The 25,787-nt window shown below is 33.7% G+C and overlaps 1 protein-coding gene across 2 annotated transcripts; it reads left to right on the top strand.

The window, feature by feature from the left end:
• Positions 1 to 1,966: 1,966 nt before the first annotated feature.
• LOC115877986 (Down syndrome cell adhesion molecule-like protein 1 homolog) lies at positions 1,967 to 24,348 on the top strand. Of its 2 annotated transcripts, none has more exons than XM_030894335.1 (4): positions 1,967 to 2,387; positions 17,767 to 17,879; positions 20,490 to 20,682; positions 23,726 to 24,348. In XM_030894335.1, the coding sequence occupies exons 1-4, from the start codon at positions 2,312 to 2,314 to the stop codon at positions 24,250 to 24,252; spliced, it is 909 nt and encodes a 302-aa protein (XP_030750195.1). In that variant the 5' UTR covers positions 1,967 to 2,311; the 3' UTR covers positions 24,253 to 24,348. The 2 variants fall into 2 exon arrangements, with proteins under 2 accessions (XP_030750195.1, XP_030750196.1); XM_030894336.1 differs by lacking the exon at positions 1,967 to 2,387 and adding an exon at positions 6,353 to 6,469.
• Positions 24,349 to 25,787: the final 1,439 nt, after the last annotated feature.

The raw sequence follows: 25,787 nt of genomic DNA, 5'->3' as shown, positions 1-25,787 counted from the left end.
AGGGTGGTCGAAATTGGTCTGTTTTAATAGAGAAAACCTATTTCCTGACTATATAGATGTAGCAAAACCGACATAGATGTCATGGACTCGATGTCTGAGACACGTTTAATGGCGTAAACCGCCTGTTGATATTTTCACTGCCAACTGAGATACGGGGTCTTTTTGAATTTTTTACCATTTGGAAAATTGCCCATAACTTTTTTATTTCGCGGAATAACAAAATTCTGTAAAAACGTTCTTAAGGCACTTTTTTAAGCACAATCCAGTGGCGTAGTCAACTTTTTTCTATGCTTGCTCTTTTTATCAGAAATAATAAAAAATTAATTTTTAAATGGAAATCGTAGTGGGCTATGAACTTAAAAAAATACTGGCGTTTAACTTTTTCCAACGATATAAAGTTATGGGTATCTATTTTCTACGTATGAGAGCGGGCTTGATTTTGTAAAAAATGTCTATACCTATGTAGCGGATTTATCTCTCCAAAAAAATCCTTTATGGGCATTTCGCCACTGCACTGCAAGAAAATCTACAAAATAAAATAGTTATTTTTTTGTAAACACGTCTGCGTTAAACCTAAACGGACACTGCTTGTCAGAAGTTATGTTTACCAGTTATACAAATTTGCCTAACAAAGAAAAAAATGCTTAACGTTTCGGAAAGTTTATCTCTTTCCGTCGTCGGAAAAAAAAAATATAATTTTGTATTGACCTATTTTCCTAATAATTTTTATCACAATTTGATATTCTATAATATTTATCTGCATAATTAAAAATTTTGAAAATGTAAATTAACATTCTATATTAGTTTTATTAATTACAATTGAAATCGATACAATAAACAAAGAACAAAACTAAGAAAATTTATTTTTTGAGTGACGAATATAGTTTTCTAAAAAAATCATCAGATGTTCAAACTGAGCACCTCCTTGTTGAATACACAATAAACATCTTTTGCGCACAGAGTTACAAAGATTTATTAGGCGAACTGGTGTAATAACCAAAAGCTTGCCTAGTAGCCTTCTGTAATTCTTCTCTCGTCCCAATGGTTCCTCCTTTATGTAAGGTGTTTTAATTTCCCCCATAAAAATGTCGAAAAGAGTTAAATCACAGGACCTCGTAGTCAAAGACATGGGACTACGACATGTTCCAATCCAATTCTCTCTAAATTCTCCGCATTTAACAGTGCAGATGTAACCCTGGCGTTTTAATTGTAAATGGTAATACTAATATAGAATATTCATTTACCTTTTCAAAGGTCTTTAATTATGCAAATAAATAATAATAAAGAATATTAAATTGTGATAAAAAATAATTAGGCAACTAGGTCAACACAAAATCAAGGCCCGCTTCGATACAAAGATAAAAAACCTAATATTACTCTCATTATCAGAAATAAATACACATAACTTTATGTCGTTGGAAAGGGTTAAACGCCAGCATTTTTTTAGGGTCATACCTAACTATGATTTCCATTTAAAAAATTATATTTTTTATTATTTCTGACAAAAAGAGCAAGTATAGAAAAAAACTGACTACGCCACTGGATTTTGCTTAAAAAAGTGCCTAAAGAACGTTTTAGCAGAATTTTATTATATCGCGAAATACAAAATTGCAGTGAAAATATCAACAGGCGATTTACCAAAGTGTAACTATTAAATGTGTCTCAGAAATCGAGCCCATGACATCTATGTGGGTTTTGCTCTATCTAGTCAGGAAATAGGTAAACTCTGTTTAAACAGACCAATTTCGACCACCCTGTACATTACTTTAGTTTCTGCTAAATTTATTTTGAGACCTACTTTATTGCTGGCTGTATTTAGTTCGTTAATTTGTGCTTGTAGCTCTTCAGGACTAAATATATAGTTAAGAATATAATACATTTATTTATTTAAGAACAATTTAAAACATCTCGAATATTTTTTTAGTCAGTGCACAATTTTTTGACTGCTGTGTCAAAATATAAGTTCAATTAAATTTTCCAAAAATATGTTAATCTTTATATCGCACCTATTACGGACGATTATACGAAAACAGCAACTGTTTAGATTGTTGATTACCCTAGTTATGTTTGAACAGATAAACCTAATCGATTGCTTATCTATGTACGGGGCTGCTTATCAGCAGGGTCCCTGGTACAACTTAATGAAACAGTAGTTCGTGATCCTGACCGTTGGGCACCCCGATTTCGAAACAGGAAATTTACTGATAATGATGGTACAGCCAGTGGCGAAAGAACAAAATGCGAATTTCGTGTGAATTCTAGAGCTTCGGTTTAGAAGAAAGGATTTTTGTATTCTGATGTGGCTGAAAAAATGATCAGTGCTGTATGCTGTCTCTTTTGTCTGATGATGACTGTTGCTCAGTGTGAACTTGTACAAGATGATAGGGGTAAGTGATATACACTTCCTTAATAAAAACCTCGTCAAAATATTGTTATTTTACCTATGAACCAAAAAGAGCAAGACAATTTTAGAGAAAATGTATTTTTGTAGTTACCATTTTTTACAAAAACAAATAACTAAAGAATAGAAAAACAAGTGATTTTAGAAATTACAGAACTTAACCAACTAAAATAAAGAACTTAACTAAAATATTTATTTTCTCTGATACCGTAAATATACTGTTTAGTGTTTATTATACAGGGTGGTTCGAATTGTATTCGGGAAACTTCGGCAGCATATTTTGCAGATAAAAATAAGTAACAAGTTTGTATAAATGTATGTCCTAAAATGCTTAGTTTCGAGATACAGGGTGTATAAGCTTTATTTTTATTGCGATTTTTGCCAAATAATTTCTGAAATAACGCCAATATTTTTTACAAAAACAAGTAACTCTAAAGAATAGAAAAACAAGTGATTTTAGAAATTACAGAACTTAACTAACTAAAATAACGAACTTAACTAAAATATTTATTTTCTCTGATACCGTAAATATACTGTTTAGTGTTTATTATACAGGGTGGTTCGAATTGTAGTCGGGAAACATCGACAGCATATTTTGCAGATAAAAATAAGTAACAAGTTTGTATAAATGTATGTCCTAAAATGCTTGGTTTCGAGATACAGGGTGTATAAGTTTTATTTTTATTGTGATTTTTGCCAAATAATTTCTGAAATAACGCCGATATTTGGATGAAAATTGGTGTCTGGGAGTTTTTTGACATGAGAAATTTGATTTTGATGTCCATATGATTCCTACTTGTAGGGGGCGCCACCTATTATTATATCTTATTTCAATTTTTGTCAAATGATTTCTGAAATAACGTCGATATTTGGATGCAAATTAGTGTTGCACAAGAGTCTTGAAAACGTCTTGCAAGACCAAGACTCTTGCGAGAAATTCAAGACTAGACTTTCAAAATTTCTTGTCTTGAACTTCAAGGCAAGACAAGACTTTATTATGCAAGAAATTTCAAGAGTCTTGCAAGATTTCTTGAATTCAAGGTTCCTTGAAAGTTAGAAATGATACATTTTTTTAAGTGATAATTAGGTCTTTGCGCAAGTTATGCCGGGTTTATACAACATTTACATAGTCGTAATCACAATCATAGTCATAATCATAAAAGTTAAACTATACACTTCTTATAAACCTGTTGACATCTACCATGAACTTAGCCTTTAATTATGTTACCCAACTTCACTGATATAGAAATTATGATTATGAAAATGTTCTATAAACGCACATTAAAATTACGTTGTGATTATGACCATGATTAAGACTGTGATCATGATTACGACTTATGCAAATGTTGTATAAACCCGGCATTAATATTGACCAGTGGTCATTTTTTTTCTATCATAGCCTGTTTTTTAGAGTTGAGAATGAAATAAAATAAAGCCGAGTCAACAAACCATATATTGGTAATTGGTATTATACACAAAATTATATTGGTATAATGGTATTATAAAAAAACTAACGGTGCCGGTGGTTGAAACTAATGGTGTGTTCGTGGAGCACGCTATTTGCGCTATTTGGTACAACTTTTCATGCACGAAATTGCTCCGCGAACAAAAATTAGTATCAAATAGCGCAAATAGTACACTCTAGCATGACCTTTCCGCACACCCTGTGTCCAAACGTTTCCAACCAATTTTCCATAATAAAAAAATAAAATAAATATGTACCATAAAAAATAAACGTAACAAACGGGTAACCAAAATAGAACATAATAAACTAACAAGAATTAACAACTAGAACTAAAAAATGAACTTATGGAAATTCATCCATCCAGGAATTCAAACAAATTCAACTTCTTACCGATTCTGAATTTAGCCGGTTTCTGTGTTTCCTTATTACCAGTGCTGTCTTCGAAAAGGGCCTTTCTGCGGGAACAGAAGTAGCCGGCGTACAAAAAAAATCACGAGCCATTTTTGAGAGCACTGGGAATTGGCACTTTATTTGGTAATGGCCCCTGTTTCGTCAAACGGGCGAGTTGACGTAGTTCGTTTGCGGTCCGTTAAGATTTTTTTTGCTAAAATTTTGCTCTGTATTACATTTTGTATACGACGCTTTCTATGAAATAAAATATAGAAATGTTATTACCTTTTTGTTAGAATGTAAAATTTTTCAAGACAAGAAATTTCAAAAGTCTTGCAAGACAAGAGAAGACTTTGCCATTCAAGAAATCTGCAAGACAAGACTTTGAAAATGTCTTGTCTTGAATTTCAAGACAAGACAAAAAATTGATTTTCTAGACAAGAATTCTTGTCTTGTGCAACACTAATGAAAATTGGTGTCTGGGTGTTTTTTGACATAAAAAAATTGATTTTGGTGTCAGTATGATTCCTTAAATTACCTTTTTTGTGATAAATGTGCAGCAGACACTGACCTACCATATGTTTTCTAGAAAAATGTATGATTAATTAAAAATGAAAAAATAAAAAGTTCCTAAATTTATCATTTTAATCAAATAACTATCTAGTCAACATATGTTTATTTTTTGACAAAATTACTTGTTTTGATCATTTCCATTCCAAATATCTAGAATTTATGTATATTTTTTCAATCCAGACACCAATTTTCATCCAAATATCGACGTTATTTCAGAAATTATTTGGAAAAAATTGAAATAAACTCAACACCCTGTATCCATACATTTATTCGAACTTTTTTACCTAATTTTATCTGCGGAATATGCCACCGCAGTTTCCCGAATACATTTAGACCACTCTGTATGGGTATGTTAGACTTGTCAATAGTAATCTGACAGAATATATCAAGTACTAATGAACTTTTGTATAAATTGTTATTACATATTTATTACGTTAATCCCGAGGGGTAAACACATAGGGCAAAAAGTGTACACCTACATCCTCTATCCTTAGTACATCCCCTACATCCTCCAGTACATCCTCGGTACATCCCCTACATCTTCGTACATCCCCTAGTACATCCCCTACATCCTCGGTACATCCACTACATCCCCGGTACATCCTCGGTACATCCCCTACATCCTCTGTACATCCACTACATCCTCGGTACATCCCCGGTACATCCCTTTAGTTCTTATTCATATTATTATCAATCATATAGGTATAGATATCAATCAGAATACCAGGTATTGCAACGGCAGACCGTCTATAGGAAATCCCCTGTAAATTTAGTTGGAAACGAAGTTCCCTCAAATTTGTGAAATTTGTAAAATTAAATGTCAATAACGATGTTGTAAAATCATATTGACATATTATTTGTATTCAAATTTCACAAATTTTAGAGGACTTTTTTCCAAAAATATCTTAAACTGCTCATGCTAATGGAAACTATCCATATTTTGTAATTTAATCTGCTGATCTATTATATTTTTTTTAAAGTAATATAATAAAATCATTGCTAAAAAGTTAGGTGGCACAATTATTGTATTTTTTTCATAGTGATGACGATATCCATTTCTCGATATCCTTCAGGAGATTAATTTTAAACTACTAGTTTTTATCCTAGCTTTTTTATAGCAAAGGTACCTATTATCAATGAGTTAACACGCATTGATATTAATATTCTGTATAGGACCAGTGATGATGTTATATGAACGCGTATTCATATGGGATTTACTCAAGGATTTACTGGTGACAATGTTGTGGAGTAACATCATCTTGCTCAAAGCTCATAAATAAGGTAGACTTAGTTTCAAATATGATTGCTTTATTAGATATAAAAAAATCGACACATTGATGTGTTTTTAAATATTTTAAAATATTTTCTTACACAATGTACCTACACCTACAAAAACTGAAAAACAAGTAAACCTAGATATAAATAAAATTTTAAAATATGCAAGTTAAAGATTTGGAGTTACATATTTCTTTGTATATATAATAATATTTTACACTATTATGATATTACTCAAAACTAGGTACAGTGAGATGCATTACAATTTGGACACGTGTTTTTGAATACCCGTCGTGAAATAATGTCAAACAATAAATTTTTGAAACATGAATTGTGTCGAAATTCTGACATAAATGAAATCAGTGGTAAGAGCATTAACTTTCTATTTTGTTTATAGTTTATATAATTCTGTTTTGTTATTCTGTTAATCATATTATTCTGTTCAGTTCTAATTCATATTTTAAAGTTCTGGGATTGCTGTGGTATTATGATTATGTAGTAGAGATACGCGGCACCTCGCGCGGCACTGCATTTGACTGAATTGTTTATTGATTAGGATTTGTACTTAATACCGATTGTTATTAAAAACATGTGTCCGAATTGTAATGCTGTTCACTGTATACACTCATTATGTAAATTAACAAAAGTAAATCATATTACCTAATAGGAACAATAACGTAACAAACTCAGTCTTATACTCGTACAATGAATAAAAAAAAGAAAAACATTTAAAAATCCTTGAAAGGAATATAAAACCTCTATTAAAAAAACAAAAAGTTAACATTGTTCTCTTTTCAAAAAAAAATTATCCTAGGAGGGCTACTTCTTTTGAGAATAGGCAAAAGATATATTTTGATAATCATCATTTTTTAACTGCAAATTCCCGTCCAAATCAGGCGACAAACAAACAGGGCCGAAAAAAATTAACTCTTTTTCGACCTCCGCTGTGTCTGCTTTTTTGGGCCAATAAAAGAAACCCCCATTTTTTTTCCTTTGAGAAATTTCATTCTGAAAGTTTTTCCCATTTTTGCTTCGATCTCGCCGATGAACCACCCTGAATCGTAGTAAACCGCATAAAATTTGTTCAATTCAACTTCTGGCTCAAGTCTTGAGTCTTGATCTCGATCTTGATCTTGATTTTTTGAGTCTTGGTCCGATCCATGACTGCTGTTACATCATCCTCCGAAGATGTTTCACATGAAGAAATTCTTCTACCTCCCTTTTTTTTGTTTTGCCTGGCAATTTCTCTTTTTTATTATTTTCGACTGCACTCTGATGATTTTTTTTTTGTTTTTTTGACACGAGTGTTGCCGCTTTAGGATTATTTAAAATAAATCGTCTTAGGCGATCCACACTGATTTTTTTTTTCGTCGAGGAGCCAACACAATGAGGATTTTTTTATAACTGCAATTTTATTTCCTATGGTTACCCGAACCATGGGTGCCTGCTCATTTATACCCGCATTATTTCCCTCGACGAACTTCGCTGAAAAATCTTTCATCACAAGTTCTTCTCCTATTCCTGCCGATGAAATGTTGCATAAATCTATAAATAAGCTACTTTCTTGATTATCCAGGTTATCTGAGTTTCCTGACTCAACTGGTAGGGCACTAAGAATGTTTGGTACAGTTTCTTCGTCTACGAAATTTGCCATATCACTTACCGGGTCCCCGACAACTTCTTCTGTTTGATTGTCACTTTCATTTTCATCGGTAGGGTTTTTTAATACAGGTATAGACATGATATTCCAACTGTTATCAACAACTTCAATTCCCAAGTCGCACGTAGTTTGTATTGCATCATTTAGAGCATTTAAACTACATTTTCTAAACAAGATCTTGAAATTGTGAGTGTGATTCAGTAGATATTTTTGCCCTTTCTCGAGGAAAAATCACATCTTTAAGATCATTTAAGATATTGTTTACTGCCTTGATCCTGTCTATATGTAGCATGATGTCTTTAATGCTGTAGTTGACTACTGTCGAAAACGTTGAAGTGATTGATATTGTAGCCCGAAACATCTTCTCGCACGTTTGACTAGGAAATAAAGAAGGAAGAAACATGTCTTGCGTAAGAATGGGATTTTCACGGAAATTGCAAACTAGGTTAATTAATGCATGAGCATTAAGCTCTAACCAATTATAACAATTGGCTGTTATGAAATTAGCTTCAATTTTATAGTTTGGATGATTTTCAAGCCAGTTTCGCCAAATCCTGAGAAAAAAAACAACATACCAGATATTATATATTCTTCTCTTTATGTCAGAGCCCGTATCTAGATAAGACGATATGGCTAGATGCATTATATTGAAGTAGGCTCGGGTACCTTCACTACCAGCAACATTTTCAAGCAATTTGATTACTTGTAGAGAACATATTTTTTCGGCAGCGGAGAAGTTCATCTTATCCTCAGCTTTTAGGTCTGACATTGACAGTAAATGTTTGTCTTTTGAAAAATCTTCAATTAAACGTTTAAGATGATCCGGGGATGCAACAAAATTACCTATGGGTAAAATAATATTATGCTTTAAAAACCTCGTTCTTAAAATTCTAAATATTTTCCATGTAAGTGCTGTACCCAAATCCAAGCTTTTTGGAGTTATTCTTATTTAAAAATTAGAAAGTGAAAAAAAAATATCAGAAAAAACAACTTTTTTAAGAGGATACCGAGGAGGATACCTTATGGAAAAAGTATTCAAAAGTCAACCCACAAATTTGGATGACTTGAAACATCGCATTCGGCGAACTACGCCCCAAATAATTCGAAATACATCCCCGGTAAATCCTCGGTACATCCCCTACATCCTCTAGTACATCCTCAGTACATCCCCTACATTCTCGGTACATCCCCTACATCCTCTAGTACATCCTCGGTACATCCCCTACATCCTCGGTACATCCCCTACATCCTCTAGTACATCCTTGGTACATCCACTACATCCTTGGTACATCCCCTGGAAATCCTCTCATGTGTACACCATAAATCCCTAAGTGTTCACCCCTCGGTTAATCCATTATCTTATCTGATATTAATTGGAAAAAGTTTATACAGATTAAGAAAAAGTAAATTAATCCATTCGTAATGTATTAAGAACTTAAATTTATCTGATATTATTATTAAGTCTCGTTTGTGTTAGTACTAAATATTTCTATATTATACAAATAACTGATTTATTTTTTATTGAAATATCACATATTATACTTGATATTAAATTTCAATTCAATTCAATTCAAATTTAAAATAATAAAAAATAAAATCATACAAACGATAAACAAAGATTAAGGCGTTGCGTTGTTGAGTTTTGGAAATATATAAATATTTTATATATTTAATTGTTTATTATACAGGTTGGTTTTTTCAGAAGTGGTTCACCTCTATAACTTTTTATTTTTTGAAACAGAAACACGGGATTTGATGTGTTAGTACATATTATGACTTAAATCAGGATTGATTGACGTATTCAACTTTTTTCTGTCACTTCTTGTTTCACCGAAAATTACTACAACTTTTGATTTTTAACGGTATTATATTATTTGTGATAAAAAATGTCTATACCTATGTGGCGGATTCATCTATCCAAAAATATCCTTATGGGTTTTTCGCCAATGCACTGCAAGAAAAATCTACAAAATAAAATAGTTATTTTTTGTAAACACTTCTGGCGTTAAACCTAAACGGACGCTGCTTGTCAGAAGTTGTGTTTACAGTAATAAAAATTTGCCTAACAAAGAAAAAAATGCTTAACGTTTCGGAAAGTTTTCTCTTTCCGTCGTCGGAAGCAAAAAAATATAAAGAATCAAGAAAAAAACTGTTTAAAATATTTAAATTGAACTATTCGAGAACACTTTACTTTTTAAAACAGATACGTCTACAAGAAATCGTTGACGTTCTGTTAAAATGACATTATATTAAGTTAAATTAGGTATATTATACCAAATACCCTGCGAATGCGATAAATTTTACATTGGTGAAACATCTAGACCCTTAAATGTTAGAATTAACGAACATAAAGATTATTTAAGAAAGGGAGATTTTCACAAATCTAAGATTTGTCAGCATTCATGGAACACAGGGCACAGAATAAATTTTAATAACGCCAAAATTATAATGAAAGAAGCGATAGCCTCTAAAAGAAAATTAAAAGAGGCTTTTTTAATTCAATCTAATAAAAATAAATGTATTGCTCATGCATCTGTAGATGTTAGTAATGTATGGCAATCGCTTCTTTGATTTTAAAGAACATTACATAAATAAACATAACATACGTAAAATTTAAAAATAATCATACAGAAAGTTTGGGCTTTTTGGTTTTACCTTATTAAGTAATTATCAGGTAGTAATTGTTAATTTTGAAGTTTAACTTAATATAATGTCATTTTAACAGAACGTCAACGATTTCTTGTAGACGTATCTGTTTTAAAAAATAAAGTGTTCTCGAATAGTTCAATTTAAATATTTTAAATAGTTTTTTTCTTGATTCTTTATATTTTTTTGCTTCCGACGACGGAAAGAGAAAACTTTCCGAAACGTTAAGCATATTTTTCTTTGTTAGGCAAATTTTTATTACTGTAAACACAACTTCTGACAAGCAGCGTCCGTTTAGGTTTAACGCCAGAAGTGTTTACAAAAAAATAACTATTTTATTTTGTAGATTTTTCTTGCAGTGCAGTGGCGAAAAACCCATAAGGATATTTTTGGATATTATTTGTGATGGTACCCTTAATATTTTTTTTAGTTTATTCGATAGAAAATGATATTCTAAATGCAATGACAATGCCAACTTTTGACATTTTTGCTTAAACAAATGGTACCGTATGATCGAAAAAAAATGGCGTCCAGTTGGCTGGGAAATGACGATCGATGACATTTCCCATATAAATTTACATATTGTTACGGATTCCGTGGGTCCACTATTTAAACTCACGATAAAATACTTAACGAATTTATTTTCTCACTTTATACACAATTACTAACTTATAACACACAACAAACTAACTATTTATAAGATTCCTTCACCAAATTGTCCGATTTTCAATTTCCACGCGGTATATTCAAATTTCAAAACTCTTAAACTTCTCCAACTGTCGTAAGCGCTCCTTTTATATAGCTGTGGTGAGTGTTTCGCGAACAATCTAAAATTATCGGGACGGGTCCGCCATCTACTAGTACATTCTATTGTCTGCTTCGCTTACTTGTCGACTTGATTAAGAGATGGCGCTACAACAAAATATTGTCTTCAGGTTTCTGGACACGTTGCGGTTTTAGTTGCTCGCTTCTCCGACAGATGGCGCCACATACACCTTGACATTGCCCCCTTCTCAAATTTGATCGTCCCGATCAAGGTTTCCTGTCTGGTATCTCTTCAATCGATCCAGATGAACTACTTTCATCTTACTTCTAGGGCTGCGTTGAATCCGGTACACTACATCATTTATCCTCTTGATGACTGTATAAGGACCTTCCCATGCTGGAGTTAACTTTGGGGACCTTCCTTTCTTGCGCTGTGGATTATACAACCATACTCTATCGTCCTGTTGAAATCCCGTAGAATTAGCTCTGAGGTCGTAACGAGCTTTCATCCGGTCACTGGCTAGCGTAATCTTACTTCTCACGGCCTTATGAATTCCCAATAATCTTTCCTTCCTAACGACTCTTTCGAACGACCGTCCAACGTTATCTTGTTCCATTTTTCCTCCAGATCGAGTACTTGGTCCTTGTCTAGCTGCGCAAATCTTACAACGTTGACACCATTTCTTAACATCTTCACAATAATCCACCCAGTAAAAACGGTCTCTCAGCTTGCTCAGGGTCTTGTTTACCCCAAGATGGGCTCCAGTTTTACCACCATGAATTTCTTCCAATACCTGGGTGACTTTCTTCCTTGGTACCAGTAACTGAGTTGTTACGGTCCTGCCATCCGCACTTTCCCACGTGCGCTTTAACAATCCATTCTCAATCACCAGTGAATTCCACTGAGCCCAGAGAGCTTTGAAAACCAGCCCTCTGTCCGCAATATCCTGCGACGGTGGTCTCTCGCCGTTACCTTCCTTGAGCCGTAGTATTGCTCCGATGTCTGGATCTTCCATTTGATCTTTCCTCAATTGTAACGTCGTCCATTGTTCGTCAGTTCTCAGTTTAAAATTCTTTACTCTGATAGTGCTTTCGCGATGTTGCATTTTCTTGTCCAAGGTAGCTCGTCGTCGATCTAGGTCGTTGTCGATAATTTGTACCCGTCCTACACGGCACCCAGCGGTTTTCTCTAGTTTCCCGAACACAGTCTTCTTGGTATCACCAGGTATCATCACAATTTTCGATAATATTTCTTCCATATTTCCTGGTCTCTTCTCTTTAGATACAGAAAATTCCTCATTTCCGATTTTCAGGATGTTTCTATGGTGATCAAACGAAAAACCATGTTGACTGATCACATCCATACCCATGATAAAATCATCTTCAATGTCCGCCACTAAAACGCTATGCCGAAACTTCAAATTCCCTAACTCCAATTCCATGAAAGCCTCTCCCCGTACAACGGCCATTTCCCCCGTAACTGTACGTAAATACACTCTTCTTCTAAGAGGCATCATCTTCAATCCTCGCACTGAGTTAGTCTGCACCAACGATACCATAGCGCCTGTGTCCACAGTCATTCGATTTCTTCTACCATTGACCTTCCCGTTGATCACCAAACTGTCAGCGGTTTTTCCTAGACTCCTAACGGAAAACATCCTAGGGGCTCTGTTTTCTTCAGCCAATACTCGCTCATTAGTGTTGATTTCCGGGTGCCTATGTTCTCTCGATGGTAAACGGAATCGCATTTGGACGCGGCAATCCCGTTTGATGTGGCCATTCCTGCCACATCTATAGCAACTTATGTCCTGGGATCTTCCGATGTGCCGATGTTCTCTGGATGGTGAATGGAATCGCATTTGGATGCGACAATACCGTTTGATGTGGCCATTCCTGCCGCATCCATAGCACCTCATGTCCTGGAATCTTCTTTGGTTCTCTGTCTGGGTGTTGTTGACTTACTTGTTTATTAGTAGCTCACATAGTTTGTCGAATTTTCTACACATCTCCTCCAAACTTCTGTGGGTACTCTCGGGCTGTTCCTCTACGTTACCGATCTTATCTTCGGTCTAGGGATGGCGCTAAAAGCAGCTTCGATTTCCAGCGCCCTGACGAGTGCTTCGCTGCTGGTAGAAAATCGGGATATTTGCAGCGCCCTCTGTAATTCGTTGTCCCTCAGTCCGCTGATAAAGCACTGAGCAGCGAGTTCCTCCATAAATCCTTCCGGTGCTTCAGGATACGCTAGGTGTACCAGCCGACGTAAGTCTGCTTCGAATTCCTGCAGACTCTCTCCGGACCTCTGCAGGCGTGTCTTGATCTGGGCCTGGTAAAGTTGGCGTCGATGTTGGTCGCCATATCTTCTGTCCAGTGCAGCGACCAAAGTTTGATATTCCTGCTGTTGGGCTGCAGGAATAGTTTGCAGGAGTTCCAGGGCAGAGCCACGCAGCGCGATGACAAGTGCCGCTGCTTTCTCCTGGTCAGTCCATCCATTGGCAGCAGCCGCTGCTTCAAACTGGCGGTGGTACATCGTCCAGGTGGTTTGTCCATCGTAGGTCGGTGCCTTGAGGTTCGCAGTTCCAGAAACGCCAGGTGTCCTTACTTGTACCTTGGTCTTCTGTAGGTCCATCTCTAATTTTTCCATTTTCTGCTGAAGGCGTTCCTCCAGATCTTCTACGGCTTCTTGGAAGTGATTCTGCTGTTCCTGGCAACGCATTTCCAACATTGCTTCTTGCTTTTTTTCCATGTCTCCGAAGCTTTTCTGAAGTCGAATTTCCTGATTTTCTAAGATTTTCTGAAGCCGGTCCTGTTCTTCTTGCTTTTCTCTCTGACGTCGCTCCTCCAAACGAATTTCCAAATTACCCAATATTTTCTCAAGCCGGTCCTGTTCTTCTTGTTTCTCTTGTTGTCGTTGGATTTTCAAATCTTCGAAAATTTTGTCTTGATTTTCTAGAATTTTCAGTAAGCGGTCCTGTTCTTCTGCTTTCTCTTTTTCTAGTCGGGCTCGCTCTTCTTCTCGTTCTTTACGGAGTCTTTCTTGATCTTCTGCTTTTTCTTTTCGCAGCCTCTCTTGTTCTTCTGCCTTCTCTCTTCTCATATTCTCCATAAAATCGCCCAATAATTTGCTTACTTCTTCCATTTTCTTCGCTTGTTCTCTTGTACCAACCATAAAAATACTCTAATTGGGTCTAAAAATCTTCCAATCCACTTAATTTCTTCTTAAAATCCTCTTGAATCGCACTTCCGACACCAATTGTTACGGATTCCGTGGGTCCACTAATTTAAACTCACAATAAAATACTTAACGAATTTATTTTTCTCACTTTATACACAATTACTAACTTATAACACACAACAAACTAACTATTTATAAGATTCCTTCACCAAATTGTCCGATTTTCAATTTCCACGCGGTATATTCAAATTTCAAAACTCTTAAACTTCTCCAACTGTCGTAAGCGCTCCTTTTATAGCTGTGGTGAGTGTTTCGCGAACAATCTAAAATTATCGGGACGGGTCCGCCATCTACTAGTACATTCTATTGTCTGCTTCGCTTACTTGTCGACTTGATTAAGAGATGGCGCTACAACAAAATATTGTCTTCAGGTTTCTGGACACGTTGCGGTTTTAGTTGCTCGCTTCTCCGACAGATGGCGCCACATACACCTTGACAATATAAAATGACAGCGATCTTCGTTTCATAGCCATCGTTGACGCCGTTTTTTTCTCGATCATACAGTATTTTTAATTTCAATTATGGAAATTTCAATCTATAATGCCATGGCTGTGTTCCTAATGAAAATTTGACAGAAGATAGCAAGTATGTGAAGTCACGAAAAAACATTAGACCATCAAAAACAAAATTAGTGGTTTTATAACAGCTATGGGTGAGCCACTTTTGAAAAACACCCGGTATATATTCGAAAAGATAATCATATTTTTAAATATTTCAAAAATAAAATTAATATTGAATCTTTTTTTTATTAAAAGACACTTGAATTTTATTTGTGCTTATAGATGTATCGAAAATAGGTAAATATTAGAAAATATATGTTATTTTTAGTAGATTACGCTTCTGGAAATGTATTGCTGTTTGAAGAGGTACTTAAAATTTAAATCTTCTTGTTGAAGTTCACTGAGATAAAATGCCATTGAGCCGAAAATCACTGGTTTTCTATTTATTAATTTTCTCTTATATGGCTCAGAATTGATAATTGAAACCTTAAAAATTCAAGCAGCTATTACTACTAGTAGTGTTAAAATGTTCAAAAACTAAAATAGGTACCGGGTGCGTCTCAAAAGTGGCTCACCCCCTATAACTTTTGTTATTTTTTCAGATAAAAAAACGAGATTTGTTATGTTAGTATATGACATAAATTAGGATTGATTGACGTATTCAATTGTTTCCGGTCACTTCCTGTTTTACCTGAAATGCAAAATAGCAACCTCTGTATTTTTTTACTTTATTCGATAGAAAATAACACTCTGAATAGAATGACATGTCGTATGTCAACTTTTGACATTTTCCAAATGGTTTAGTTGAAATTATAACTTGCGGTTCGTAACGAAAATTTTAATCGAAATACCAAGTGTGTGGTATCAAATTATTCGTAAAAAAATGCTTTTTCCAAATATGCTAACGAGCCACCCTCGTTCCATTTGAAAAAATTGAGATATGATTAAAAATACGATTTGAGCATTTTCTAACTGGTCAGGATAAGACACGAAAAACATTAGAAGATGAAATTTATTTTTCCAAGGCTCCTTGATTAAGAATTAATGTTTTTAATATAACCATGGCACTCTAGATTGAATTTTAAAATACAATTTTTTATTAAGCGAGAATGTCAAAAGTTGACATATATGTTATTTTATTCAGAATGCCATTTTCTATCGAATAAAGTAAAAAAAATACCAAGGGTGCCATTTGAAAATCAAAAGTTGTAGTCATTTCCGGTGAAATAGGAAGTGACCAAAAACAATTGAATACGTCAATCAATCCTAATTTATGTCATATACTAACATATCAAATCTCGTTTTTTTATCTGAAAAAATTAAAAAGTTATAGGGGTGAACCACTTTTGACACGCACCCGGTATACCTACATTATGGAAATAAATATGTATTGTATTGCTATCTTGTACCAAAACTAGAATATGTTTTTTTGTGCATATTTTTTGTGCAACGATTAACAAGATACTTATCGTATTAATTTTTGTTTATTATCGTTATTGGATCAGCATTATCTATTGTGAATTATTTGAAAAGTGCTGTCGATCATTAGCGTAATGAGCAATTTATCCTGGGGTGGGCCTGGGGGGGCCTGGTGTTGAGCCCAGGAGGGGCCTAGGGCTTTTGTTTTTTTTAATGAAAAATAATTTTAAAAAACACATTTTTTGAATAAAACGTTTACATGAATTTCTCTATCAATAAATTTCATAGACTTGGTTATCAAACCGTGTTCCCGTAGATTACTTAAATACCTACAAATTTTCTAAAAAAATAAAATTTAACACATTTTTTGAACAGAACAAAATAATATTAACTAAACAAAACTAGAAGACGTCATTTTTACTACATCACAAGCAAATAAAAATTAATACGTAGCCAAGAGTCATAGTTCAGGATTTCTCTGGGGGGTGCCCAGCAGTACCTGGGGGGGGGGGCGGCACCCCTGTAGTTACGCCAATGCTGTCGATCTATTCTTTCTTCCATAACTATATACTCAGATGCAAGAAAAAAACGCATCGAAGCATTTTTTCAAGTTTATATTATTATATTTTTTTACTTTTAGTCCTATTTCTATGATTTTTTAGCAAACTGTATATAAAACTATGAACTTTAATTTATAAATGCAGTTTTTTTATAAAATTTAATATTTGGCTTATTATACAGAGTTAATTATTGAAGGGTTGTTTTTTACTATAACTTTAACCCGGCCTGTGTAATAATTTTGTAAGTAATTTTTCCTAAAGTATTATTTTTCGATCAGAACCATGTCTCCTGAGCATTTTCTTTTTTGACTCATGTCAACGCACATGCCTTTTGGTTAATTTTTAAGAGCAAAATGAACTTGCCACCAACAATTTGCAATTTTTTCAACTATCATTACTTGATGATGTTATTTTTTAATATCACAAGGTAGCTTTGGTGACTATTATCCATATATAAAAGAAAATAATCTACTATTAAGACTATTGTCGTAATGTCATATCGACACTTATGAGAACTCTATATTTAAATTTAAAAAAAAGTTAAAAAGGAGCGATACAGGTTTGGTTTTAATAAATATTAGTAACACTAACAGAACTAATTATAGATATTACAAAAATACAAAATTTTCCATAGAAAAAAAGTTACAGCGATTTGTTAAAAATACATATTTTTGAAAAACACCCCGTAACTCATAAACGGTAACAGATATCGATATGCAGTTTTCACCATCACCGATATTAGTTTTCGTCTATCTCCTATAGAAAATGGTGTTTCCCTTTAAAAGCGTCCAATTTGACCCACCCTGTACATATAACTCTATTTCGTAATTTAATACTAATAATAATTGGTAAATAAAATAATTTTAAATTTATTTTTTAGAACTGACCAATTATCTCCCATACTACTCAGAACTGAAAATTGAAACCATGAGAATTAAGGCAGGTACACCAGTAATCCTCAAATGTTCACCTCGAGGAGAATGGGAATACAAGGTAAAAAAAAACAACGCTTTATTGTACAAAAAGTCAAAACAGCTTCATCGACAAAGCAAAACAAAAAAAGTACAAAAACAAATATACAAATAATACAAAAAATGTCATACAATACAAATCAATTCAAAAAAAAAATTTACGTCATAAAATTACAAATAAAACATATATGGACATTGCAGAACACAGGCGTATCTAGAAAATTTTACAAAAGGAAAACTGTAAGTGGATAAAATCATGTTAGAATAACATAAAATCAAGAGTTATAAAATATTAAATACTAGACCTTTAGCCAGTGTGTGAGATGATCAAAATATTAAAATTAAAACTCTAAATTGTTCATGATTAAACATCAACAAAAAAGTCGTTTACCGCATATAGGGCTCTCTCCAGTAAGTATGATTTCAGAGCTTTGCGAAATGCGGGAAAGAATGAAAGTGACTTGATATTCGAAGGCAAATGATTGTACATTTTCTTGGCATTGTACAGTATTGAGCCCTTAACTAGTTCTGAGCTCGGGGTTGGCAGATAAATATCGTGCTCCGCATTCCTAAGTGGATAGTTGTGAGAAAGCCTTTCCGGAATAGAGAATATGTGCTTGCGGATTAAGCAAACGGATTCAAAAATGAATAAGGAAGGAAGAGTCAGTATTTTGAAATTTTTAAAGAAATTCTGGCAGTGAGTTCTACTGTTTAGTCCCAATAAGTATCGAACTGCTCTCTTTTGAAGTTTGAAAATACGATCAAATTTTGTCGCGCAGCAAGTACCCCAGAATGGAAGGGCATAACGAAGATGCGACTCAAAAAGGGCATAATAGACCATTCTAGAGGTTGATGAGTTAAGTTCCTTAGACACTGATCTTAGCGCAAAACAGGAAGAGCTTAGTTTCTTTGATAAGGCTTCGATGTGCAAGTCCCATTTTAAAGAGTTGTCCACAACAAGTCCTAAGAATCTCACAGAGTCCACGACGTCAATAGTGGTGTTATTAGGTACAAAAGGTTGTATAGTACTTTTATATGACAAAACTTTAGTTTTTGAAAGGTTGAGGCATAGGAGATTAGAATCGCACCAAGATTTAATGGTTCGTAAGTCACTGGATATAGTATCATATAGTGCCGTAACATCTGAGCCGCTCCAAGTGAAACTAGTATCGTCCGCAAAGAGGCAGATTTTACCGCTAATGTCTAGATTTGCAATGTCGTTGATAAACACCAGAAATAAAATAGAGCCAAGTACTGAACCCTGAGGGACACCACATTCTATAGGCTTACAAGAAGACATAGACGTATCAATCCTCACAAGCTGTCTTCTGTTGCCAAGATACGACTTAAGCCATTCGAACGGCACTACCCTGAATCCATAGTTTTGCAATTTGTTAATTAAGATATTATGATTTACACAGTCGAAAGCCTTAGAGAAATCACAGAAAATTGTAGCTGTAGAGTGATGGTTATTCAGGTTAGAGTATACATTATTAAAAAGGTCGAACATAGCATCATTTGTGCAACTGTTACTTAGAAATCCAAATTGATGGGTAGAAAGTACTTTATATTTAAGGAGAAAAGATAGAAGCCTTTTTTTAACCAATCTTTCAATGATCTTAGATAATGTGGGCAGGAGAGCAATTGGGCGATAGTTCGACGCTTGATCTTTATCTCCTCCTTTATGCAGAGGAATAATTATTGCTGTCTTAAGGCAGTTTGGAATGACTCATTAATTAAAGTAGTAAGATAGATTAATGTGCATTCCGGAAGTTCAGAGAACATTTTGAGAGTAAGCCCATCAGTCCCAGATGAGAATTTATTTTTAATACTTTTAATTGTACTACGGAGCTCATCTAATGCTACGGGCGTGAAGAAGAAACTGTGTAAATTCTCATTTGCTTTAGGGAGATATGAAAGTGAATCATGAGAAGGAGTTATGGTGTTCACTAAATTTTTAGCCACATTAACAAAGTAAGTGTTTAAATCTTCAGGTGAATTAAAGACTGTGCCAGACGAAGAAGTCTTATTCCTTAAGTCATTTACAATAGCCCAAGTCTCTTTAGCAACATTACCGGATTTGGCTAGCCTCCCATTATAATAAATGCCCTTGGCAGCTTTTATAGTCTTATGATAAACCCTTCTATAAAGTTTCACGTAATTATGAAAGAAAACGCTGTCTGATTTTTTTAAGGTGAGATAATGAGCGCATGTTCTTTGCAGATATACGCAAGCCGGTCTTAGACCAGGGTATACCTTGTTTACTTTTGATAGGCCTAAGAGGAAACGCCTTGCACGCCAGATTAGACAAGATATTTATAAATCTAGAAAATTCGGAATCGACGTAAGTCGAGAGGACAACCCACTCAGTTGTTAGACATGGGTGGTGAAAATTTAGAAAATTTTTATCCGAAAAAATACGGCCCAATTTGCGCGAGGTATTTTTGCATTTGGAATGTGGGCAAAAACTGGTATTTTTTTTTTGGTTTAATATTATATAAAATAGTTATGCCCTTTAATTACAACTAAAACAGTCGAATTATATTTGACTATGCATTCATTTACTACATTTAAATAGAATATAGCCCATTTTTATAGTTCGAATTAATTAATTCAGGTTCATGTTTTTTAGTGGTGTGAACCTAGTTATAGAGGAGTTACTTGTGATACTAAAGATGTAACAAAACTGGAAGACAGTATCCAATGGAGAAAACTACGTGTTAGAGACCGTCTGGATCTCGGTGTTGCCAAATCCAGTTTGAATGGCATATATCGATGTGTAGAAAAGCGAAAAGTACGCAAAGCTGTACTTGTGGAAGTGGTAGGTGAGTTGAGTATATTGGTGCAATATTATATAATGCGTATTATACATTTATTCATCATGAATTCTTTAATTATGATGAGTATTTGCGAACTATTAATAAGCTTTTTTATAATCTTCCCTGCGAGAGAATACGGAGAATGTAATGTAACATTTTGACATATGACTTCAAAAGAATAACAGAAAAATAAAATCTGTTTTTGATACAACATGAGAGAAAAGTGTAATAATATTGTATATTGTTTTGATGAAGATACCATACAGGGTGAGTCTAAAATAAAGGCAAATATTTTCAGGGCTGGTAGATCTCGATATAAGAAAGATATTTTCTCTTTACACCGTTTTTCAAATAAATCCATAGTATCTCTTTATGAGTTATTTTACTTTGAAAATTTAAAAAAAATGATTTTTTTGCTAAAATTTTGAGAACCGCTGGATCTTTTCTGAATTTTTTGTCTTGTAAATTTAATCTACTACCTACCATACTATATTAAGTTTATAATTGAAAACTAAAAAAATTTCTAAACCTTTTTTCAAAAAATTCCAAATTTAAATTTTTTTCGCGAATAAAAACTCATAATCGTGTTTCTGGGGTCGAAATATACGACCTCTAAAAATATTTGCACTTATTTAAGGATCATCCTGTATACAGGGTGGTTTAAAAAACATGTGCCATCTCTCGAGGGGAGAATCCCCGCTTAAAAATAAGATTTATTTTTCATGTCATAGGTCCGATTCTGCTTTGTTTCATAGCTACAGGGTGTTAAAGTCTTAATATTTTTCGATTTATTATAATTTTCTTCCAAGTACTTTTAGCGTTTCGAATGAAATTTTGAGGGTAAAAGTTACTATAAATGCGACATATTTTAAATCTAAAAAAGTGTCGACATATTCACCAGGGACGTGCATATGGGTTATCACTAGAATATTTAAAAAAAAACATGTACACCACTGACTTTTTTTCTCTTGTTAGCGAGCGATAGTGTCAGCAGTTTAAGGCCGATTAAAAGTCTCTTGATATTTTGTGGATTTCTGCCTCCTTCATGAGATAAACGCAATTTTATTATTTTTTTTATAATTATTTTTCTTTATCAAACCAATCCAAATCACAAATCATTTTCAAAAGGACTTAAATTTTAAGTCATAAAATGACTTAAGTCATTAAAATGACTTAAAAAAGAAGTTTTCTGCAAACTTGCAGCTCCGCTTTAGTATAATTATGGAGAAAACAATATCATAAATTACTTCCAGTTAAAAACTACCCAAAATTAGGCCTATTTAGACTTAAAAACAGCTTTAAATATGGAGAAAAATTGGACTTGACGTTAACGGTATACTGATTTTTTTATTTGTGTAATTAAAAAAGTCTTAATTTCAAACGCAAATTGGAAGAAATATTATATATTATATAAAGGCGTTCGATTGTGTAAATCATAAGATCCTAATTAATAAACTGCAGCACTATGGGTTCAGGGGAACATCTCTCGAATGGTATAAGTCGTATCTGAGTAACAGAAGTCAACTTGTGAGGGTGGATACCACGTTGTCTTCTAGCAAGCCAATAGAATGTGGAGTACCACAAGGCTCAGTACTAGGCCCTATTTTGTTTCTTCTTTTTATTAACGACATTGCTAACATAAACATCAGTGGCAAAATATATCTTTTTGCGGACGACACTAGCTTCACTTGGAGCAACAAAAGGACGTCACGGCACTTCATAGGATTATATCAAATGACTTAATCACCATTAAATCTTGGTGCGATTCGAACCTACTGAGTCTCAACGTTTCTAAAACTAAAGCTTTGTCGTATAAAAACTCGCTGCAACCTTTTGTACTTAACACCACCATTGACGTCGTAAAATCTGTAAAATTCTTAGGGCTTGTTGTAGACAATTCTCTGAAATGGGACATATATATATCGAAGCTTTGTCGAAAAAATTGTTTTGCATTAAGATCTGTTTCTAAGGAGCTTAACTTGTAAGTGGCTAGAACTGTTTATTGTGCACTTTTTGAGTCGCACCTCAGGTATGTCCTTCCATTCTGGGGTACGTGTTGTGCGACTCAATTTGACCGCATTTTCAAGCTCTAGAAGAGAGCTGTTCGATATTCACTGGGACTAAACAGCAGAACTTATTGCCAGGACTTTTTTAAAATATTAAAAATATTGACTCTTCCTTCCTTATTTATATTTGAATCCGTTTGCCTAATACGTAAGCATGTATCAGCTTCTCAAGAAAGGCCATCTCACACTTATCCACTCAGGAACGCGGAGCAAGATCTTTATCTACCTACCCCACGCTCAGAGTTAGTTAAAAGTTCAATATTATACAACTCGAAAAAAAATGCACAATCACCTGCCATTTGAAATCAAATCCATATCATAATTTTCTTCATTTCGCAAAGCATTGAACTCTTATTTAAGTACTAGACAAAGCTTTCTACGCTGTAAATGAATTATATTTTGAAAATGGAATTTTAACACTGGTCTAATGTTTGCTATTGCTATATTTACTAATGACATCGAAATAAATTTATTTAGAGGTCATTGATATTTACTATAAACTAACTAAATACTTTTGAATATTATTTTTTTGTTCTTTGACATTGTAAACATTTATAAATGTTTATTTTAAACAATAAGACTGACAATATTATTTGTATAATGTTTTGTATTATCTTTTGTTTGTTTGTTTGTGTACCTTGTTTGTTTAGTTTACCTTTGTCTACAAATTGATTTTTTTTTTGACAATAAAGGCATTTATTTATTTATTTATTGTCACCAAGAAGGTTCAGAAAAAACTTCAGTTAAAAATAAGTTGAAATGAGAGAATAACAGTTTTTCACAGTAGAAAATACTTTTAGAATTGTTTTTTCTTGATTTAAAATTTGTGTAAATGCTTCTATTTTATTTTTATTTGTTTATATTTCTTGTTATACACGCTTCTCCATAGCGCAAGAACGTTTATTTGTAAAAATATATACTTTAGATTACCTTCACCATTTTGTCATGCATTTTCGTAACTAAAATCATTGAATTCTTTTCAGATATAGACACTTACAGTGGCCCACCTCCATCAGTAACCTCCCTCAAAACGGCCAACATCACTGATCAGCTGAACGTAGAGTTCACAATACGTTGCAACGTAACCAGTGTAGTACCACCGACGATTATCTGGTTCAAACAATGTTCCGGTCATAAATGCGACGTTCAATACGACGCCATTTGTTACTGTCATTTAAACGAAAGTACCCCGGTACTTCACTTAGGTCACATGCATATAGGAAAACTCAGCATATACAATGCCCGAGCATTCGACAGTGGTTTATATGCTTGTTTAGCTGTTACAGAATATGGTAAAGACTATCGCAATGTCAGTATTGAAGTGCCTGACAGTGAAGGCATCGTGCATCAGCGTGATTCCTCGTTTTCTTTACTGTTTCTTGTTCCATTGCATTTCGTGTTTATACCTGTTATCGTTTGGTTGTGTCATGTTCGTAGAAAACGACGCATCGCACAAACAGAACAACAGAAAAACCTGCTGAGGTCTCACGCCACAACATCTCAAGCTTGAATGACTATTTTGACTGTGATATTTTGATTTAATATTGTAATTTAATAAAATTTGGAATTATTTAATTTGTTTTAATTAATAAAACATGTAAGAATATACATAATCTTTTATAATTTAACAAAAGATCCTTTAAACCTTTTATACCATCTAATAATAATAATAATGATTTGTACTATACAGGGTGCGTCTCAAAATGGCTCACCCCTAACTTTTTTATTTTTTCAGGCAAAAAAAAACGAGATTTGGTATGTTAGTAGGTATATGACATAAGTTAGGATTGATTGACTTATTCAATTGTTTTTATTCATTTTTTGTTCCACTGGAAATGACAACTTTTAATTGCTTAATTTTTACTTTATTTGATAGAAAATGACACTCTGAATAGAATGATATACCATTTCAACTTTTGACATTTTCGCTTAAAAAAATCGTATTTTAAATTTCAGTCTAGAGTGCCATGGCTAAATTTTAATCAAGGAGCCTTGTAAAAATAGATTTGATCGTCTAATGTTTTTCGTGTCTCGTCCTAGCAGTTTAAAATATGGCCAAATCGTATTTTTAATCAATAGAACAAGGGTGGCTCATTAGTATATTTGGAAAAAGCATACTTTATGAATAATTTGGTACCACACGCTTGGTATTTCGAGTCAAATTGCCGTTATAGACCGCATGTTAGAATTTCAAATAAACCATATGCGAAAATGTCAAGAGTTGACATATATGTCATTCTATTCAGAGCGTTATTTTCTATTGAATAAAGTAAAAAAATACCGAGGATGTCATTTAAAAATCATTGTAGTAATCTCCGGTGAAACCGGAAGTGACCAAAAACAATTGAATGCGTCAATCAATTCTCATTTATGTCATATACTAACATAACAAATCTCGTTTTTTTACCTGAAAAAATTAAAAAGTTACAGGGATGAGCCACTTTTGAGACGCACTCTGTATGATGATGGGCAAACAACTACTGGTATATTGAAATTTGGGTAAATACCCAAGATCAATATTGAGATATATTTCACTTTGATAAAATATGAATATGAATAGCGTGTACCAGCGACTTCGCGTCGAATTAATCATTTGTAATGGTGATGATAAAGCAAAGCAAGAATTTCCATTAACATACAAAATGGATAAAATTTTCTCACATTTATGTCAGCATGAGAAAAAACAATATAGCGATATTATTATATAACATGGTAATATTTGAGGGGTAGTTTCATCTCGTTGGAATTTGACTTTGGAAAAATCCGTTTGCCAAAAATAAACTTTTTACGTTAAGCAGTTTAAGCAGAATCGTGGTTAAGAAATTACCCAACGTTTTGGAACACCCTGTATGATTTTTTAAAAATTTCAAAATATGTAAAAAAACCAAATAAATTATGCTTGTCCAAGCATTTTCCCGAAAGACTAACCGTTTTTTAAATAACAAATATTGTAATATTTGAGGGGCGTTTTCATCCTCTTGGAATTTGAGATTTGAGAAACCCCTCGTTATCGAACCTCTACACTCCACAGTCGATCCGGTTGCC

The sequence above is a fragment of the Sitophilus oryzae genome, unplaced genomic scaffold (assembly GCF_002938485.1).
Source record: "Sitophilus oryzae breed Bouriz unplaced genomic scaffold, Soryzae_2.0 scaffold_149_pilon_pilon, whole genome shotgun sequence".
NCBI lineage: Eukaryota > Metazoa > Arthropoda > Insecta > Coleoptera > Curculionidae > Sitophilus > Sitophilus oryzae.
This window is presented reverse-complemented; position numbering and strand designations above follow the sequence as displayed.

Bases quoted from the DNA above. Each gene is read 5' to 3' on its own strand.
- LOC115877986 (XM_030894335.1), top strand. From the start codon at position 2,312: ATGATCAGTGCTGTATGCTGTCTCTTTTGTCTGATGATGACTGTTGCT. The intron at 2,388-17,766 runs GTAAGTGATATA...TTTATTTTTTAG, and splicing joins ACTTGTACAAGATGATAGGG to AACTGACCAATTATCTCCCA. The intron at 17,880-20,489 runs GTAAAAAAAAAC...CATGTTTTTTAG, and splicing joins GAGGAGAATGGGAATACAAG to TGGTGTGAACCTAGTTATAG.